This window comes from Procambarus clarkii, chromosome 1, assembly GCF_040958095.1.
Source record: "Procambarus clarkii isolate CNS0578487 chromosome 1, FALCON_Pclarkii_2.0, whole genome shotgun sequence".
Classification (NCBI taxonomy): domain Eukaryota; kingdom Metazoa; phylum Arthropoda; class Malacostraca; order Decapoda; family Cambaridae; genus Procambarus; species Procambarus clarkii.
Window position 1 is genome coordinate 40,777,271 of NC_091150.1, and position 21,955 is coordinate 40,799,225.

A 21,955-nucleotide genomic window follows, 5' to 3' on the forward strand; every position below is an offset into this window, starting at 1 on the left:
CTGCTCCCCGGTGGTTCATTGCCTGAACTGCGGGGGTTCAATGTGGTCCTTCGCTCTTTGGGGCTGGTCGCTTTATGTGACTCATCTGCTGAGTTCTTGGGATTTGGCTCTCCTGGCAGTTCATGTTCAGGGGGGGATGTCAAATGTCCTAGCGGACGACCTGTCTCGGTTCATTCCCCTATCAACAGAATGGACGGTCGATGCAGACTCGTTCAGTTGGCTCTGCCGGACGTATTGGCGCCCAGAGGTGGATCTCTTTGCATCGGCATGGTCGAGGCATTTTACAGTGTATGTGGCGCCCTTCCCAGACTGCGAGGCCGTCGGGGTCGATGCCTTTCTGCTGGACTAGTCAAGGTGGAGTTACCTGTACCTCTTCCCACCGGTCCAGTTGTTGCTCCGAATCCTGGCTTGATTGGCGACTTACCAGGGGAGAGTAGTCCTGTTGGCTCTTTGGTGGCCGGCCCAGCCTTGGTTTCAGTCGCTTCTTGCTCGATGTCCGAACCTGAGAGTCTTCCGCAGATCCGCCTCTTTCAGCAGATCGATCTTTGGTCCGGTACATGGCTGGTTTGATTATCTCCTCCACTCCTCGTATCTGGTATTTTTAACCCGGGTTTATCACCACTTGTATGGTGATCAGGTGGCTTTGTTGATGGTGTCCCACCTGCGAGTTTCGTCAAGACGGCAGTATAAAATTTCCTGGTGGTTCTTTCGGCATTTTTTGTATCTTTGTAGGTTGTCTTCGATTTCTGATTGGGTTGTTTTATCCTTTCCCTCTCTTGGTTGTTTCAGGACCGTCATCTTATGCCAAATACTGTCGTGTCATATACGGCGCTGGTGGAGCTGCTGCAGCTTGCATTTGGGGTGGATGTCACTTCTGCTTCGTTCTGCAAGCTTTCTTGGGCTTCGTACTGTACCAGCTTTGATGTGATACAGGAAGCCAAAAACCTCTGGAAGGAGGGAACCGAAAAACCCAAGGAAACCTGGTACCGAACCAGAGGAGGAGTCGCACACATATCAAACTCGTACAGGGAGGGGGGGATAGGAAACCCCTTCCTCTATAACAACAAGCCCCACGCCGAGGGTTCCAACACCGAAGTGGAGTCAAATGGGGCCCAAGCCCCCAAGTCAACTCCTCCCCAGCCCCGGGAACCTCCACATCAGGACCCGGGGCCGAGCAGTTCTCCAAACCTTTTGCCTCTGGAGAAAAAGCAGAGTCCGCCGGAAAAGCCGGGATGATGGGGGCTCACTGGCTGGAACCCAAGGGCTTCAGCAGGAGGAACAGGCTCGAATGCCTCCACTGCCGATCCGGAAGGAGCAGTCCCCGAAGCAACCCGAGACTCACCACCAGACAAACCCTGCCCTGACTCCGAAACCCTCAGATGTTTGGGAGCCAAGAGCATGGGGAGGTGGGGAAAGCAGGATGAACCACAGCAGGGGAAGGACTAGAGGGTGCAGTTGAAACCAAAGTCAAGGTGACTAACATCCCCAAGTCAAGACCCCTATAACAAAAGCAGGGCAGCTGGGGGGCATCTGGAAAAGCAAGCAACCTTGCGCTTTGCAGCAACCTAAACTGTGCATGTAATGCCGAAGCTGCTTGCACCTGAATATCAATTTCATTGGACTGGGTGATTTGGAATACAAGCAAGGAACACCACTCGCAGGTCTCCAGGTCAAAAGTGTCGTTGACCCAACAAACATTATGGCAGAGGCAAAGACGGTGAATGTCACCCTGAGTCAATGGGACAGAGTAACCTTCAAACTTGCACAAGGCGAGGTGGGACACTGAGGTCTCTTCCATCTGACCACTGAGCCCCAATGGGGGTTTCCAGGGCCATTAGGCTGACTGCTAAGGGAAGCCCAGGTGAGGTACTGCTAACTGGTTATCCCAGAACTACCAAGCAAACAAACTATAAGCTAGCTGAACCCCTGCGATGTGTACAAGCATGGAGACCTAGTCGAGGGCCACCAAATCATACTAGTGGTCCTGCCGCCACACCAGGCAGAACCCCGCCAGGCAAAACAAAAGAAAAACCCCGCAAAAGCACAACGTCTCCAGGTGAACAGAACCGGTCGCTATGCTATGCGTATATTAGACAGCTGCACAGTACCTCGCGCCCCAGCCAGCGACAAAACTACCTCCTACCCAAGGGCAAACAGAGTAAGAACCACACCAGCTGAACCCCAGGGGCGAGCAATCACCGAGCAGCAACAGAACCACGCGGAGGTAGTTTCCGAACGGCTCAGGGAAGATAACCCTGAAGCCACTAGAGCAGTACTTACAGGGCACCTAGGGAAGGTTGCCCTAGGTGCATGCAGCCCCAGTACTCTTGTGTTACTCCTGGCTCGCACGATACCAAAACTGAACAACAACACCGCACTGCAGCACTGCTCAAAGGATGGAGCCAGAGTCGATCAAACGTTCGCCCTCACAACAGCCTGTGAACTGAGGAGAGTTGCAGATGTGAAGGTCTGGGACCCTCTTCCCTGTCCCCCTCCCGGGGAGTGGGAGGTTGCGCAGACGGATGGGTGGCGTTTGTGGTGACATCATAGTTATTGATTGATTGGTTGATTGATCAACTTGATTTTGATTGGGGAGTTCTGTTGCTAGTTCGGCTTTTGGTTTGCAAATTTTTGATCAGTAGTAGTTTGTCTTGGAATTCCTACCTTTCTGGGTGCCTGACCCGATAGATGGCAGACAAAGACTGCTTCCAATTACACGGAGGTGTCTTTAGGTCATTGCTCCTCGTGCCTCTCTTGAGGGGGGCCAGGTTCTGGCTCTGGTCCCCGGTAGGCCTAGATCTCCTTCGATTCACTGTTGCCACGGACTAATATATACACATCAGCACGTTATAGCTCCGAGGAGCCGATGGGGCTCTCCACAGAAAAGATTTGATTTATTTTTTGTTCCTACTCTCACTTAAGACATTTTGCCTTTACGAGGTTCAGTTTCAGCTTCTCTCTTTTCGTCTTTTGTCTTTGTCCTCTTTTCATCTTGTCTTAGTGACCATAATTTTCCTTCCTCATCACTTTGTAATTTCCTAACATTCCTTAATACTTCTTCCATCATTACACACAGAGATCACACTAACATGATGCATCAAATGAACAAATCCACAAGGCCGTGATGAGGATTCGAACCTGCGTCCGAAGCTTCCCAGACACTGCCTTAATCGACTGAGCTCAGTCGATTAAGGCAGTGTCTGGGATGCTCCGGGACGCAGGTTCGAATCTTCGTCACGGCCCTTGTGGATTTGTTCTTTTTCCATCATTTTTAGGCGCTAAACAAATTGATTGATGAGGTGATCCTCAATAGTCGATCTTTCCCCTTTTTCATACCTGCCAATTTTCCTGTAGTCACAGATATTCTCTTTGGTTGTAAGACCTTCCATTAGTCCAACAATTTGATCTATTACTTTTGCTTTTTCTACAGCTCTTTCTGACCTAGACATTATCTCCTTTTCTGTGCAACCAAAACTTAATTGGATCTTTGATTCTTACTTCGATTGGTAATTACCTAAGTGTGGTTACAGAATGAGAGCTATGCTTATGGTGTCCCGTCTTCCCAGCACTCTTTGTCGTATAACGCTTTGAAAGTACTGATGGTTTTGGCCTCTACCACCTTCTCGCCTAACTTGTTCCAACTGTCTACCACTCTGTTTACAAAAGTGAATTTTCTTATATATCTTCTGCATCTTTCTTTAGTTAGTTTAAATCTATGACCTTTAGTTCTCGAAGTTCCAGGTCTCAGGAAGTTTTCAGTGTCAATTTTATCAATTCCTGTTACTATCTTGCATGCAGTGATTATATTGCCTCTATTTCTTCTATCTTCTAGTTTTGGCATATTTAATGCCTCTAACTTCTCCTCATAGCTCTTGTCTTTCAATTCTGGGAGCCACTTATTGGCATGTCTTTGCACTTTTTCCAGTTTGTTGATGTGCTTCTTAAGATATGGGCACCATACAACCTCTGCATATTCTAGCTTTGGCCTAACAAAAGTCATGAACAATTTCTTTAGTATTTTGCCATCCATGTATTTAAAAGCAATTCCAAAGTTAGAAAACGTAGCATAGGCTCCTCGCACAACGTTCTTTATGTGGTCGTCAGGTGATAGTTTTCTATCTAGAGCCACCCCTAGATCTCTTTCTTTATCAGAAGTCTTTAAGGATTTTCCACATAATTTAGAGGTTGTATGGGGTCTATGTTCTAATCCACATTCCATATCATGGCATTTATGGACATTAAATTCCATTTGCCAAGTGGTGCGCCATATACTTATTTTGTTCAGATCTTCTTGATGGGCAGTACAATCATATGAGTTTCTTATCCTTCATGTTATCTTAGCATCATCAGCAAACATGTTCATATAATTCTGTATTCCATCTGGCAGATCATTTATTTAGACAATGAACATCACTGGTGCAAGAACTGAACCCTGTGGTACTCCATTTGTGACGTTTTTCCAGTCCTATACATTGCCTCTGATCACTGCCCTCATTTTTCTATCAGTTAAAAAAAGTTTCTTCCATGTTATAAGCTTACCTGTCACCCCTCCAATATGTTTCAGTTTTCAGAACAATCTCTTATGGGGAATTCTGTCAAAAGTCTTTTTTACGTCCAGATAGATGCAGTCAACCCAATCATCTCTTTCCTGTAATACAGTATGTCTGTGGCTCGGTCACAGAAACTGAGTAAATTCAATACACAGGATCTTCCAAATTTAAAACCATACTGTCTGTCTGATATTATATCGTCTGCATTCATAATAATAATTAATTATGATAATTCACATAATGGTATTATGTTTGACTTCTTGGTTTTGAAGGTTAGTAGTTGCTGCAGATGCATATGCTTGACTTTAAATGTATGTTGTATAGAAGCAGCACAGTGTTTTGTGGTGTGTTCCCAAGAGGTTCTGGTGAAGGCTTGAAGGATGTAGTGTTTTGGTTGGGTTGCTTGTTTCGGATAACTTATATACACTCTCTAGGTAAAGAGAGTAGCCAAAATGCATCCCAAGATATTTATGTTCTCATTCATGATGGATTGGGACACTGTTTATTATTAGGCTAGGCCTTTGAAAAATTCACTTTTTGTCAAAGATTTGGAAAGAGGTTTTAATGGTTCTGCTTTGTAGCTTCCATTGTTATATCCAATGTTGGATTATCCATTAGGCATAGTTGGCACAGTACCTAGGGCCTACAAGATAATGGAGCCTATGAAAAAACTTTTCTTTCCTTCTTTTACAGGATATTATTTAACTGACACTAAGATACTTTTTTCCATTTATTTATTACTTAATTTTATTAGTATCTATTTATTCTACTTGATTATTATTTTTGTATTATTCTATTTAGGCATATTTTATTTAGATTCACTGAATCCTTATCTATTGCTATCACATTTTATAGTTAGGTGCCAGCTTGTGTTATCTTTACCTGAATTTAACTGAGGGCCACTAATACTAGTGGCTGCAATGAGAACAGGAAGACGGCGGCTTTGCAAAGGTCACCCCATTTGCCCTGATGATCTTTTCCAGCAGTATTTTAAAACCCAGCAGAGTTTTGGCATTTACAGTTTCAGCGGGTAGGCAGTTCTACGGGTTTTCAAGCCTATGGGTGAAAAAACATCTCTTGTTTTCAGTCCTACATGGTGGCTTGTTGACTTTGAATCCTTTGCTCCTCGTTCGTGTTACATCTGACCTTGTGAAGAAATTGTCCAGTCAACATCCTCCCAATTGTTCAGTATTTTAAAGGTTTCAATGAGATCCACCCTGCCATTCCTGGTTTGCAATGTTGTTAGCCCTGTGGCCCTCAACCATTCCTGATACGAGAGATGACTAAGCTCTGGGAGGATTTTTGTTGTGTTGCACCTTCTCCAGTGCAGCAATATCTTTCTGAAGATGACTTCTCCATGCCTGGATGCAATAATCCAGGTGGGGCAAACCAGACTTATACAATTGACTTATACCTTCTTTTCCTTAAAGGTGACGGTATGCTTGTTTATTCCTAGGGTTTGGTTAGCTCTTTTTACTGCCGCTCCCACTTGTTGTGCAACTTTTAGTGAATGATGGAGTCTGACTCCAAAGTCCTTTTCTTCATCTATCAGTTGTAAAGTAGTGCTGTTAATTTGGTAGTTATGATATCGATTCCCCACATTCAAGATACGTAATGCATTTATTGACATTAAGAAGTATTTGCCAGTCATCTCACCATTTGTAGAGTTCATGTAAATCTTTTTTCGTAAGGTCTCAATATCACTTTAACTTCCCACTTTAGCATAGATCTTAGTGTCATCTGCAAATTTGATGATGTGGTTTGTAATATTCTCATCTATGTCATTGATAAAATGGGTTGACTCTTTTGTAAGCCACAACTTACATGGAGCATATTCCATGTAAGCTACATTTATTGGAAGTTCTTTGTTTGAATAGCCAGTTACCATTTCCAGAAATGTGAGCAGGTTTGTAAGGCATGATCTCTTTTTAACAAACTCATGTTGTGTTGATTTTACAAGATTGTACCTGTACTCTGTGAGATGTTGGATGATTCCCTTCCTTAAGATTGTCTCCATGAGCTTGCAGATGTGTGATGTCAAGCTGATCAGACGGTAATTTTCTGCCAAACTCTTTCTGCCATTTTTTAAAATAAGGGGTAACATCGACATATTTCCAATCTAGGGGAACTATCCCTTGGTCCAGGGATTTTCTATAAAGGAGTTAAAAGTGGTATGCATAGTGCATCTGTCAGTTCCTTTATGACTTTGGATTCAAATCCATCCACACCTTGGAATTTTGAGTCTTTTAGTCTGTCAATGCTCCTCCTGATTGTGTCGCATGTAATAGGTATAGTCCTTAACTCATTTTCTTCACCTCCTTCAAACATTTGTGTGAGTGTTAGGATGTCATTCAATCATTTGTGTGGGTGTTAGGATGTCATTCAATCATTTGTGTGGGTGTTAGGATGTCATTCAATCATTTGTGTGGGTGTTAGGATGTCATTCAATCATTTTAGTGTGTACACTGATGTAAAGTATTCATTTAGAGTGTTTGCCGCCCTTTTATCATCCAATATAACTTAGTCTCATCTTTTAGGGGTCCTTCACAGTCCGTTGTTTTGGTTTTACTTTATATATATGCATAGAATAATTTTGGATCTTCCTCTATGTTTTGGGAAGTTATTTTTGTAGTTTCTTTTGGCTAATCTGATTTCTGGGTAGGTGAATTTAATTCCTTTTTATATATCTTATAATCCATGATGTTCATCATGAATTTATACCATCTCTAGAGGTTCCATTTAGTTAACAACACTCTTTTTACTACTTGTGTCATCCATCTTGTTCCCTTTCTTTTCTTTCTCTTTTTTGGTACATATCTTTATACAATTTCAGTAATGATCATTTTGAAATTTTCTCATGATGTTTCCATGCCATGATAACCTATCAGCTCCCTCCATGAAATGTTTGCTATTCCTCTCTGATTCCCTTCATGGTAATCTAGAAGGTCATTATCATGAACCTTTACAAAGGTTTCTTTAACTGTATTCCATCATTGAAAATTGTGATCACATGATGGAATGAGTTTTTTCCCTTCTTGAATTTGATCAATCATGCCCTCTTCTGATATTACCACAAGGTCCAGAATGCTGTTACCTTGAGTGGGCTCTACCACATGTTGTATGAAAAAGGAATCCTGCACCAGGCCTAGAAATTAATCTTTTGCTTGCGATGTTAGATTTACCCAGTCTCTTGTCTCGTGGTTAAATCCCCCCATTATAAGAGTTTGGGTTTGTGAGACAGGACTGATCACATTATACAAATTAGTAACCTCCTCTGCTGCTACTGCTGCTGTGTCAGCCCTGTACATACTCACATTGTCAGTATGTTACCATCTTGAGCTAGTATATTGCACCATACAGACTCTGAGGATCCCATGGTGTTCAGTTCCTCATTGGTGGTTGTATTCAGGTTCTCTTTCACATAAAGCAATGCACCACCTGGTCTTTTTTGTCATGTGCTTTCTAAACGGAGGATGATACCCTGGGAGGAGTCCTCTCATCCCCATGTTTAACTTTGCCAATGATGTCTGGAGTATCGGCCTCAGCATATGCGCATAATGCATTAAATTTATTCACCAAGCTTCTGGCATTAGTGTAGAAGTACTTTAAATTTCTTATGTTGTTCCTATTGGGCTGAGAGATAGCTGCTAGATTAGTTTATTACTATTCTGTTTTTTGTCACTCCAGTTTTGTGCCTGTTCATCTTCCAAAATATATAGGGTTAGTTCTACCTGGCTGAGTGGAGGACTACATCCTCTCCTCTATCTACTATCTTGATCACCTGTCCTCTCCTAATCATTAGCTTTGAATCTTTGTATCATCTAAGTTCCTTAACTCCTTTAGCTTCCCTCTTAGTATTCTGTCTTTTTTTTGCTGTTCAACTGTGAAGTCTGGGGAGATACAGACATAGTTATACCCTTCAAGATCTTTTAGGTTATGCACATTGGTTAGTACCTTCCTTTTGTGTTCAAAGTTTACAATGGTTATGGCTATACTCACTTCGGGCTTACCTAACCTCTCAACATTGGATAGACTAAGATCTTCCTCCTCACCTATCAATTTCACTATTATTTCCTCAACATTTTCCTGGTCATTCTTACCCTCTACTTTTTAAGTAAATATATAAGTGAATATACCGTCAAATTTGGCCCCATATCTTGGAGATACCAAAGGCCCATGAGCATCTTAATATGGCCCTCTTTGTATCCAGTCAATGAAAAGGTAAAGTTCTATTTGCACTGTGGATGCTGTGTTAGGTAGTGTGTTGTCAAGAGTAAAATGGGCTTGGATCACCTGTGTATGGTAAGAGTTGAATGGGGTTTGTGTTTGTTACGTTGGCTAAGACAACAGCAAGGAGGGTTCCCTGCAAACACACAACGTAACTGTCCCTATTTTCTGTTTGTTACAACTTGTAATAAAGTTGTTACATCTTGTTATAATGTTTTTATGACATATTAGAATGTTGTTATAACTTACTATATTGGTTGTTACAACTTGTTGGGAGGTGTTAAAACTTGTTTGAATATTGTAGCAACATTGCAGTTTTTTACAACTTGTTGGGAGGTGTTAAAACTTGTTCGAATATTGTAGCAACATTGCAGTTTTGTCGTGTGTTTGGCAGGATTGGACTTAGAATGGAGCGTTGAGGAGGCACCTTTTCTGATTAGGATGTTATCTGAGATGCCACCTGAAAAGTTCTATTTCTGAGATTGGATTTTAGCCAGGAGAGTAGTTTATCCTATAATCTGTGAGCTTGGCTAGTAAGCTAGTGTGAGGCCTCTTTGAGAAAAGGTAGAGGTTAATAGAGAATTTAACGGCAGAGCTCATGTTCAACGCAGAGTATTTAGTCTTGGGTGGAGCACTGCAGTCCAAAGCAGGCTTCAAATGGTGATATGAGGGTTTAATGTTCAATATACCATTGGAGGTGAGTTTGCGTGTGTCATTACATGACATTATCGAGACATGATAGTAATAAGATGGGTTTATACTAGGCAGGTCTTTACCTATTTTGAGGAAAGGGAGGTTGATGCTACACTTCTGTATTAATAGGTTATTCCCATTGTAATAATAATAATAATAATAATTTTTATTTAGGTACGAGATTGATAATTTTTATTTAGGTACGAGATTGTAAGGTACGAGATTGAAAGCTATACCCTAAAGTATCTCTAACAACACCCGCTCCTACTTTCTTATAAATAATGGAAGTGCAGGGGTCTGTATAGTAATAGGCACCAGTTCTAACTACATGGGACAAGAAATACACCTTGGGGTACAATTTTACAAAAAGGATTTTATTTAACAAATACCAGATTTCCTCACACTTCTTAGAACAGGGGGGGGGGGAGGGGTTTACTTGGATCCACCACAGGATTGATACAGACAAAAAAAGGGGGGGGGGGAGGGGTTTACTTGGATCCACCACAGGATTGATACAGACAAAAAAAGGGGGGGGGGGAGAAGGGTCCTTATCTCTCTACAACCTGGGACTTAAGGTCATTACTTTATTTCATTCCTCACAGGTCACTACAAAGGGCCTGGGTTTACAAATGAATATACAAAATAAATGTGGATAATCCCCCCCCCCATGTGACACACAGCCGAGCACATACACCTGAATTAACAACACACCACTCTCCCTACACACAGGGTTCAAAAAATCCTTATTTCCACAAATTCCTATCTCTAACTTATAAAGAAAAGGGGAAGTACCGCTATAAACCTCTATAATACTGCACTTATTGTGTTTGTTAGAGACCATCCACAACACTGGTCTGGTTGTCACTGCCTGTCTCTCCCAAGTGACTGATAGGGGCTTGCACATGTCCCTGCCTGCCTGGTTCCAATAATGTCCCCTCCCTATACATGTTATACACATTTCCCAATACTTCATTTATGTCTTATAATGTTCCAGGCTGTTTTTCTGCATTTAACACTGTTGTTTCTCTATATTTTCTTGCATTGAATCTGCTTTCTCTTAACCATTTTATCCCTTTTGTTTACATTGTTTTTTTTTTTAAGAGATTACATTTTCCTGTTGAGATGATGCTCTGTACATCTGAAAGGGGTCAGAGTTCCAGACTCTGAACAGTAGAACATGTAGATACTTTTTTTTCAACATTTAACACTGCTATTTCTCCCTACACAAGGGTCTCTCTCAATAGCACTGCTATTTCTCCCTACACAAGTGTCTCTCAATAGCACTGCAATTTCTCCCTACACAAGGGTCTCTCTCTTACACCATGTGACCAGCATACGTTAAAATGATTTATGATGGTTTTATGTAGAATGGGTAGTATATTTTTGATGAGTTCATATAGGATTCCATCCTTGCCTGGTGTTTTTTCTATGGATAAGTGGGTTGAAGCTAGTTGTAGTTTGCGTAGTGTAGAATTCTTTTCTATACTTGAAATGGGCAGTTAGGTTGATATTTAATTTCTTGTTTGAGAAGTTCTTGGGAGCAGATGAAATAGGTCAAGACAGTTTATTTTAGGTGTTCAGCTCCTAAGGTGTTTGACAGTTTTCCATTGATCACAAGGGGAAATGTTGGACAGTTTTCTGTATGGCCTAAAAGTCTAGAGGACTGTAATATTTGAAGGATCTGCAATAACATAGCCTTAAGCTCTAGGGAGCTATAAAGGGGCCACACAGAAAATGGTGTTTCATTACACTCAATGCTTTATTTCGTTGTCACATATTTCTTCTAATTTCATGTATTATTTAAGTTTAAATATTATATTACAGTAGCCTATTTTCTTATTTTCTCTATTTCATCTATACATTATTTCAATTTTGACTTTGTTTGTTTGTGTTCCATGTGTACCAAATAACTTAATTTTTAAATTTTTAAACATCCATTTATCTTCTCAATATTGCTACTTCTCTTGTCATTGGTCACTGTCCATTATTTTTCATTTTTATTTTCCCTTCGCCACATTTTCAAATTATAATCAATCTCTTCTATAATGTGCATAGTCTTGAACACTGCCTCCTTCAATATATTGCCTTCTCTATTCCGTCGCTTCAGCTCCTAAGGCACTAAATTGTAACTTCTTTCACTAATCTGTACTTTTCCCTCACAGCCGGGCTCTAACCTCTTCTCCATCAACTTCTTCCGCTTGTTCCGTGTGATGCGTTTGGTGAAGCTTCTCTCCAAAGGTGAAGGTATCCGGACACTACTATGGACGTTCATCAAGAGTTTCCAGGCTCTGCCTTACGTTGCTCTTCTCATCCTCCTCCTCTTCTTCATCTACGGCGTCGTTGGCATGCAGGTCCTGTGCACTTAAACACTAATAAGTAGTAAAGTAATAATTAAAATTAGACAGAATTAATTGTAAAATTATAAAATATAATAATTTAAGACAAAAACCTATAAATATTTATATATTTGTAGTAAAATGAAAACCTATAAGTGTATGGATGAAACAAAGAATGTGAAATACCAAGTAATTTGTTTCTATGTTCTAGAAATGTTAGCAAAGAAGGCTTTTACCATTTTGTATTAAAAAGATTTCCTCTTTACTTATATATTCATGAAGTAAGCATAGTGGCAAAACATTGAATAGCTTAAGATTCCTACTTTGTACTTGATGTTTTCCTTACAATTGTTGATAGTCTCCTTGGCAGAGTTTAACTGTTAATTGGCTGGGTACCATTGAATATAGATACATAAAATATTTCCTATATAAATTTTGATTAATTTTTCAATAATGTGCTCTGTGGTTTTTTTCATATTACGAATTTCATCCATAATTTATTACCTAAGGTAACTTTGTTGAAAGGGATATTTTTAGTACAGCGGTGCAGTGGTCAGTGCAGTTAGTTCATAGCTGAAAGCTCCTGTATTCAATATCCACAGCAGGATAGAAGCACTTGGGCAATGTTTCTTTTCAATTGATATCTCTCTTTACATAGCAGTAAATAGATACTCGTGAGTTAGTTGCAACTGTTGTTTGTTGCATTCTGTTAAAGATCAGTACTTGGCTTAGGGAAACCTTAACCCTTGGGATGCCGTTGTGATTATAACCTGCAACACACCCAGGCGCAAGAAATAAAAAATAATAAAAAAATATTTTCCTCTTATAAAAGTGTTCATTTGTGTTCCCTGACCACTGGGGGAAGAATTGTAGGTGACATATTGTGGCCGCAATAGGACAAAGAAGTCTGGCAAATTTGAGGCATTGACAGAGCAATCGGCAGAGGCAGGTCAGCTCTGTCCAAGCTGTCAGGCAGAAGTTGCCCAGCGATATTATTACCTAATTATTTCAATGTCTCTGATTTATTTTTTCTTAGTTTTTTGAAGTAATGCAGTGGAACCACATGTGACTAGTGCCTCAATTTACGAGCATTTTGAATAATGAGTGCGTCGATTGGCGACAATTTGTTTTGATTGGTGATCGCTCTTTTGATTAACAAAAAACCACATGGTGCGTTCCTGCACATTCTCGGATGCCTCCGACGATGCAAATACATTTTTTTTTAACGGCGAAACAAAACCGACTCGTTTCGTTTCGCCGACCAACGAAACGAGTCGGCGACGACTGGCCAATCTGCGAACAAAGAAATGAACCGAGACAGCTGTCCACCAGGACGCAGGACACACCCCGGACATGAACCTCACAGTTAGCCAAACCCTGAGAATCCAGCAAACGAGCCACTCTAAGATTCCAACCCCAAAGGTCAAACACCTAAGAGAAACCCTGTGGTTCCGGCAAAGAACCACTAGAAAACATTCCGAATGGAGCTAAATCGTAGAGCACTGAGTGACCCAAACCCTCCGAACCGCAAACCAGACAGCCACGAACTCCCGAACCGTGCTGTTAGCCCGACGGACGGACAGACCATACCATCCCCAGCCGACTTGGTGAGCACTGGTCACAAAGCCCCAGCCGAGAGATGACCTGTCCGTGAACACATCGAGTGAAGGCTCGGGGAGGTGCTATGGCACGGAACCCCAAAAACCCCAAAGAGGAAGTTGGTGACACAGCACCAACACAAGCTCCCCGGAGGAACGAACCCAACGATTGCAACAGAGGCGGAAGGGGAGTCTCCGAAGGAACCAAACAGACGCAGAAGCCAAACCTGACCCTGCGGGCAGACCAGCACGTTGAAGTTCAGACTCCTGCACAACTGCTTGAGCAACCTGCCGAGCAACCTGGGACCCCCTCATAAACAGCCAAAGGCGAGACCAAAGCTGCAGCAACACTTCTGGAGGGAAAGACAAGGAGGGCATAGAATTCAGGGTGTAGACTGAAGAAGTCCAGAAGAACCGCAGATTCGACAGGCCCATATCTGCATAGAGCAGACAGGAATCCCTAGAAGGATGAGGCGGATTGACCACATCCATTGCACTCACGAAGATGACACGACGAAACACATGGGAAGAAGCCCACCCTGCCAGCCCTGAACCCCCCAAAGGGGGAGAAGCCGTCAACCGCCGCCACCAGAGGCCGGAAGACAACCAAAAGTGCACAGGTAACTGCGGGACCATTCGAGAGTTAGCAGAGCAAGCTGCTCCCCCAGCGCCCCATCAACAGAGTAGGGAACAGAGCCCCTTCCGAAAGAATAAGTATACATACACATATACACATATATACATATATATTATGTATATACACTTACACACAAGGTATGTTACACACATACCTGAATCGACTTGAGAATGGTCCAGGACGAACCGAAACGTCGTCGTCCCTTCACCTTCTAGCCACGGTCTGGTCATCATTACACACACGTGCGTATGCACATACACATGTGCATACATGTGCACACTTCACCTGATCTTTCAGGCATCCCTGTGTACAGGAATCGTAGCAGATGTGTGGAAACAGGCTAACATAGTTCCAATCTACAAAAGTGGCAGCAGGGAAGACCCCCTTAATTATAGACCTGTATCATTGACAAGTGTAATAGTGAAAGTATTGGAAAAACTAATCAAAACTAAATGGGTAGAACACCTGGAGAGAAATGATATAATATCAGACAGACAGTATGGTTTTCGATCTGGAAGATCCTGTGTATCGAATTTACTCAGTTTCTATGATCGAGCCACAGAGATATTACAGGAAAGAGATGGTTGGGTTGACTGCATCTATCTGGACCTAAAAAATGCTTTCGACAGAGTTCCACATAAGAGGTTGTTCTGGAAACTGGAAAATATTGGAGGGGTGACAGGTAAGCTTCTATCATGGATGAAAAATTTTCTGACTGATAGAAAAATGAGGGCAGTAATCAGAGGCAATGTATCGGAATGGAGAAATGTCACAAGTGGAGTACCACAGGGTTCAGTTCTTGCACCAGTGATGTTTATTGTCTACATAAATGATCTACCAGTTGGTATACAGAATTATATGAACATGTTTGCTGATGATGCTAAGATAATAGGAAGGATAAGAAATTTAGATGATTGTCATGCCCTTCAAGAAGACCTGGACAAAATAAGTATATGGAGCACCACTTGGCAAATGGAATTTAATGTTAATAAATGTCATGTTATGGAATGTGGAATAGGAGAACATAGACCCCACACAACCTATATATTATGTGAGAAATCTTTAAAGAATTCTGATAAAGAAAGAGATCTAGGGGTGGTTCTAGATAGAAAGCTATCACCTGAGGACCACATAAAGAATATTGTGCAAGGAGCCTATGCTATGCTTTCTAACTTCAGAATTGCATTTAAATACATGGATGGCGATATACTAAAGAAATTGTTCATGACTTTTGTAAGGCCAAAGCTAGAATATGCAGCTGTTGTGTGGTGCCCATATCTTAAGAAGCACATCAACAAATTGGAAAAGGTGCAAAGACATGCTACTAAGTGGCTCCCAGAACTAAAGGGCAAGAGCTACGAGGAGAGGTTAGAGGCATTAAATATGCCAAAACTAGAAGACAGAAGAAAAAGAGGTGATATGATCACTACATACAAAATAGTAACAGGAATTGATAAAATCGACAGGGAAGACTTCCTGAGACCTGGAACTTTAAGAACAAGAGGTCATAGATTTAAACTAGCTAAACACAGATGCCGAAGAAATGTTTGAAAATTCACCTTCGCAAATAGAGTGGTAGACGGTTGGAACAAGTTAAGTGAGGTGGTGGTGGAGGCCAAGACTGTCAGTAGTTTCAAAGCGTTATATGACAAAGAGTGCTGGGAAGACGGGACACCACGAGCGTAGCTCTCATCCTGTAACTACACTTAGGTAATTACACACAGTGTACACATGTACATGCACATATGTACACACAAATACATGTGAAAAGAAAATTACAAGCCGCCAACCTGTGGACAGAGAGCACCACACCGGTCAGGTGAAGAAGGCACAAAACTGCATCAAAAAGCCCACCTCGACAACAAAACCCCAAAGTCCCCGCACGGTCACAACATGTGCCAAGACCCAAAAAGATCAGTCTGCAAGCCAGGAAGACCCCGGAGCCCCAGATGGCAGAACCGAGTCTCACACGAGGAAACATAGCCCCCTGAACCCATAAAAGGGGGCCCAAGAGGAAGAAACTTCCAGAACGAAACCAAAGAACCCAAAGGAACCCGGAATCGAACCAGGGGGAGCCCAAACCACCACATTTGCTGGCGGAGATACACCACAGAAAGGCAAAGCACAGCCCCAGACAGAACCCCCAGGGAAACGGTCAAAACAGACTGAAAACCGAGGGACAAAGTGTGGGAGCAAGCATAACAGACAGGGACACTTAGCCCAAACCCATAACAGAAAACAGAAAACCCAGTGTAAAATCAAAACTCAAACGTTCCCAGAGGAACAGGAAACGGGCACGGGCAGAAAACACCAGAAAAGCAAAGAAACGACAACAGGAGAATAAAACCCCTGAAAAAGGTTTAAAACTTACCCAAGACGCTCGCTCGCACACCCAGGAGCATGTAAACAAACCGCAATGCCGCCCTGGTGGCCACGCCAGGAATCTGGCAGAAGACAATGGCCACCAGAACAGAGGACTGTGACTGACGCAAAAGATTAAAAAACACACCAGCAAAAGTGGGAAGCAAGCAGACTGGATGGGCGAAAAACTCAGCCCAGAAGCAGAAAACCCTGGCAGGGACAAACTGCCCCAGAACTGCTAGCAGGCATCCCCCACAGCCCCGGGAACCCGCTACAGAGGCCCCGGGGCAGAGCCGTCCTCCAAGCCCTTTGCCCTTAAAGAAAAGGAAGAGTCCATGGGAAAGGCAGCAAGAAAGGGCCACTGGTAAGACCCAGAAGTCTTGGCAGGAGGAACAGGCTCGAAAACCTCCGTCCCCAACCCAAACGGGGCAGCCCCCAAAAACCACCCGAGTCTGGGCCGCAACTAAACCCCGCCCCGACCCCGAAACCCGCAGATGGTCCGGAGCCAGGATCAGGGAGGGAAAGGGGCAAACAGCACCTAACAAAAACGGGGCGGCCCCGGTGCATCCGAGTAGGAAATCAACTTAGCATGTTGCAGCAACCTAACCTAGCTTGCAACACGGATGCCGCCTGTACTCTGAACAGTAATAACATCAGGAGAGTACTGGAGAACCAGCAGAGAATCTCTCTCACAAGACTCTGGGGGTTGTGTCAGTGACCCAACAGGCAGCATGACAGAGGTAAAAGTGGTGACTGTCACCCGGAGACAAGGGCACAGCAACCAACGATCCCGTACAAGACGGGTTGGGACCCAGAAGACACATTCAATGGCCCACCGAGCCCCGACAGTGGTTTCCAGGGCCCATAGGGGTAACAACTACGGGAAGCCCGGGCAAGGTGTTGCTAATTGGTTAAACACCCAAAATTAACAAGGGGTAGAGTATAACACTGAAGACCCCTGCAACGTGTACAATCACAGGGGCCTAGCAGAGGGCCACCAAACACTACCAGTGGAATTATACTATAGCCACACTAGGCAGACACCCACCAGGCAAAAGAAAATAAAAACAAAAGAAAACCCCGCAAAAGTACACCGTCTCCAGAGGCAACAGGAACCGGTCGCCACTTAGGTGGCAATTCGCGCAACACCTTGATGTCCTAAATAGCACAATACCAGTCTCTTCCCAGGGCCAAACAATGGCTCCAAGCCCCAGCTGGCCCCAAGGGCGAGGCAAATGCTGAGCAGCAAGAACCTCTATGGGGATGGTTCTCGAACGCCCCAGGGAAGATAACCCTGTCACGCAGGGGCAGTACTAACAGGGCGCTTAGGGAAGGAAGCCCCTAAGCGCATGCAGCCCTGGCACTGATGAGGTACTCCTGGCCACCGCACAACACAACACATGGCAGTGAACGCCACACAAGGCAAACACCGCCTAGGAAACTGAGGCCAGAGAAGCGTCTATCCCGGTTGACATTAGCTTACGAACTGATGCTAGGCAGCCAGCGCAGTAGGTCCGAGGCTTTCCCCCTCCCCCTCTTGGGGCGGGAAGGGCTGCGCGGATGATTGGCGCGGCAGTAAAGTGTGATGTTTGCTTGTTTCCTTGGGCTTGTAGGGAGTTTCTACCTTTCTGTTCGTTTTTTGTTTTAGTTTTTACCATGTGGGGTTTGTTTTGTTATGCCTACCTTTCTGGGTGCCTAACCCTAGTCGATGGCAGATAAGGAAAACCCAAACCACAAGGGGGGTTTTCCAGGGCCATTGATCCCTGAAACCTCTCTGAAGGGGCCAGGTTCTGGCTGCTGGTCCCTGGTAGGTCTGAACTCCTTAGTTAACCAGTCTCCGTGGTGTAGTGGTAAGATACTCGCCTGGCGTTCCGCGAGCGCTTTGTCATGGGTTCGTATCCTGGCCGGGGAGGATTTACTGGGCGCAAATCTTTAACTGTAGCCTCTGTTTAACTCAACAGTAAAATGTGTACTTTGTTGTAACAACGATTCTTCGCAGCGGGGATCGTATTCCAGGGACTTGCCCGAAATGCTACGCGTACTAGTGGCTGTACAAGAATGTAACAACTCTTGTATATATCTAAAAAAAAAAATAATAATGTCCCGGTCTAATATAACATGCATTAATCCGATAAGCTCCAGGGAGCCGTAGGGCCTCCCCACAGAAAAAAATTGAGTCCCAAGTTCTGCGAGTTGTGACTGATTTATTTGTTGACTAATTTCATTCTATCTTCACATAGTTAGGGAATGGTATGTGCTCTCCAGAATGTAAAGGTTACAACAAAATCAGATAATAAACAAAGAAAAAAAAGCTAAAAACTTAAAAAAAAATTCCCCTAAAAAAAAATTTGGGCATTGATGAAAGTAAAAGATATTAACATTGGGCAATGTATTTATATGATAATAACAAAATAGAGCAAAATAACATACTTACTCATTATTATTATTTGTGTTATTATTTATTACATGTACTCAGCAATGCTATAAAAGCACCAGCTGCATATCCACTTTGTGGACACTTCTTTTAACTATTCTTCTACTTTGTGCATTGGACAGGTGCTTGCATCTCCTTATTACTGCATTATCCGTAAGTTCCAGTTAATAGGAGCTGTACTCCTTATCAAGAAACTTTCTTCTTCTTTTTAAAAAAATTTGTCTAAAATCAATTTCTGAAAATATTTTGAGAAAGTTTCATGACGCTGAAGCCAATAAGTTGGAAATTTGTTTAAAATTGTTAAGTAATTTTTACATAATTCAAATATTTTTTGCTTCCCTGCCCCATTTGCTGAGCAATTTAAGTGTTAATCAAAGCCCAAGTGATATTTCTATTTATTTAGTTTTATGTTACACTTAACCCTTGTGTGGCTCCGGCCTATTTAGCATTTGTCACCCACAGGCGCATACCAAAAAAAAAAAAAAAAAACTCTTCTTCCTAACCTGTTAAGTCGTGTTCCCTGACCATGGGAAAAATAAAAAAAAAATCAATTGTACTTACTGGCAACGTTATTGAGCCGACAAGATGGGCGATGATGTCACTATTTGTATGTTCGCTCATGCACTGTGCGTCCCAGACGCGTTGCGCACAGTCTTCAAGCAGCCAGAGTTGCCACGAATTTATTTTCACGTCATTATTTACAGTGTCTAGGCCTATTAATCACTAATTGTGTTGCACATAATGTTACATCACAGTCATTGTCAATAAATGTTGCATACATCGAGTATACACATGCGCACACAAATATTTTCCATTATGCGATTATATTATGTAATCACAATGTTCATTATTATATGTACACACAAGCATGCACTATGTACAGTTTTTTGCACTATTATTGCACATTTAGATTTCTTGGAGTGAGTGATAGTCGTTGAAGCAGTCGACAGCACACAATGGAACTGCACACGCTTCACACCATGTTTGCACCATTTTACATTTCTGTTCTCTCCTTTTTGTTGTTTTACATACTAGGCATTCACGTTGGCCTATTGCATGCTATCCAACTGGTGGCAAATTTTTTAGTCTGTGTTGCTGAAAGGCATCTATGTGAGAGAGCCTGGATGTTGCAGCATGCTGCAACACTGGGTTCATGATTGGTCTTTGTATGCCAGAGACATCTTTACCAAACTTTGCTAATAACTGTGTTGCAAGTGTAAAAGCAAATGCACGGAAAGTAGGTTTACGTTCAGTTTTCACCAGATACATATTATAGCAGTTCAACATGCTCATGCCAACAGGATGGAAAAACACTTTTTTCGTCCATTTCAATGTTTTCCGCACACACTCGATAGTGCCAACCATCATGTCAGCCTTATCAATCAAATGCATGTTGATATTGTAGTCAAGAACACAATCTGTCTTATATATTGGTTCTTTTGTTACACGGTTCACCATTGTACCCTCATGAACGGTTGTCAGCAGGTTCACTTCTCTCTTCTCTTTCCACCGTACCGAGAGTATTTGATCACATTTCCGTAGCTGGCACTCACCAACTGCAAGTCCACCATCAAACACTGGCATTTCCCTACTTCGTGCCTTTGCTGTACCAACCAATCCGGTTCTATTTTCAATCAAGATCCTAGCTAGCAATGGACTTGTATAGTAATTATCTGTGTATAAGATGTGGCCCTTGTTCATCCATGGTGCCATCAGTGACTTCACCACATTACCCAAGAAACCATGTTCGTCGTTACCGGGAATGTCTACATCGCTACCTGAATACAGAATCATGTGTAACACGTATCCTGTTTCACAGTCACATAGTACAAAGAATTTCAATCCAAATCTGTTTCGTTTGAGGGAATATACTGCATGAATGAAACACGGCCTTTGAAAAGTACAAGGGATTTGTCAATCACCGGCTTCTGTGCTGGTACGTAAAAATCTCTGAACTTTCCAATCACTTCATTCATATAGTGCCTCAGTCGCCAAAGTCTATCATCCTCTGTCCAATCCTCATTAATTGCAAAATGCAAACACCTGAGGAGTATCTGAAATCTGTCTCGGGACGTATATTTCCCAAAGAAAGGTGTTGGAATAGTCAGACCTTTGCTCCAGTAATCTGTGATAGCGTGTTTGACACAGTGCTTCATCAACATACATATTGCTAAAAACACATACATTTCACCTACAGTGGTGGTTTTCCAACGTTGCAATCATGAAAATTCTGTTATCTCTCTTCTAATGAGATGAGCCGCATGAAGGTTTGTTTGGTGCACAATATATTCCATGAGCGGCTCATCATAGAATGCTGTAAAATAATCCAATTCACTCATATCCTCTCCATTATCAGGGAAAAGCTCAGTAATCCCAACGTCTTTATTGTCAAAGGCAGGAATTCGAGGAATAAAACCAGCACCATCACTCCACACTATTACACCTGGTGTCCTGCGAGACGCTGGGGACGCAACAGGGGCATGATGGCGAGGAAGCGATGCACACTGTGGATACGATGCACAGTACAACCGCTACATGCACGTGAGGTGAAAGCACGTGAACATGAGGTTCTTGGTGCCTCATGTTGTTCCATGCGGTGGCGCTTGGCTGGGCGAGACGCTGCTGACGCAACAAATTCTTGCCCAGTAACACCACTGGTACTGGCACCAGGCTCGGTAACACTATGTTCTGATTCCACTTCACTAAAACCAGAAAAAGAGTCACCTTTCTCTGACTCATCACCGAAAATATTCTCAGACTCTAAATAAGCACATAAGCAGGGTGAATTGGAGTAGACACTTTGCAAGGTGGCATGGGTGAGTGTATAGGCTTCGCCATGGGAGGCGGCTGTATCTCATTTTCACTGTCCGTGCTATCATCATCGGTCAATTGTGTGTAGTCTTTATCAATGTCAGAGTCATCAAAATCACTTTCCTCACCATCAGAAAATAATTCACTGGTTATTTGCTCATGGGTGAGTGATTGCGTGGTGCGCGCCTGGGAAGCGTTCGGCCGTGTGCTCGACATGGTGGCTGCTGGATAACTGATGCCTCCCACGCAATGATAGCATGAGCTGGATTTTTTTTACAAAATGGAGGCTGTTTACTATAGCCCCTGGG

The 21,955-nt window shown here is 42.8% G+C and overlaps 1 protein-coding gene across 1 annotated transcript in view; it reads left to right on the plus strand.

Moving 5' to 3' along the window:
* LOC123758842 (Ca[2+]-channel protein alpha[[1]] subunit D) overlaps positions 1-21,955 on the plus strand; it is a 797,128-nt gene that overhangs the window by 584,059 nt on the left and 191,114 nt on the right. Inside the window, exon 31 of the mRNA XM_069338501.1 lies at positions 11,633-11,821. Coding sequence (XP_069194602.1) covers positions 11,633-11,821 — 189 coding nt within the window. The remainder of the gene's footprint in view (positions 1-11,632; positions 11,822-21,955) is intronic.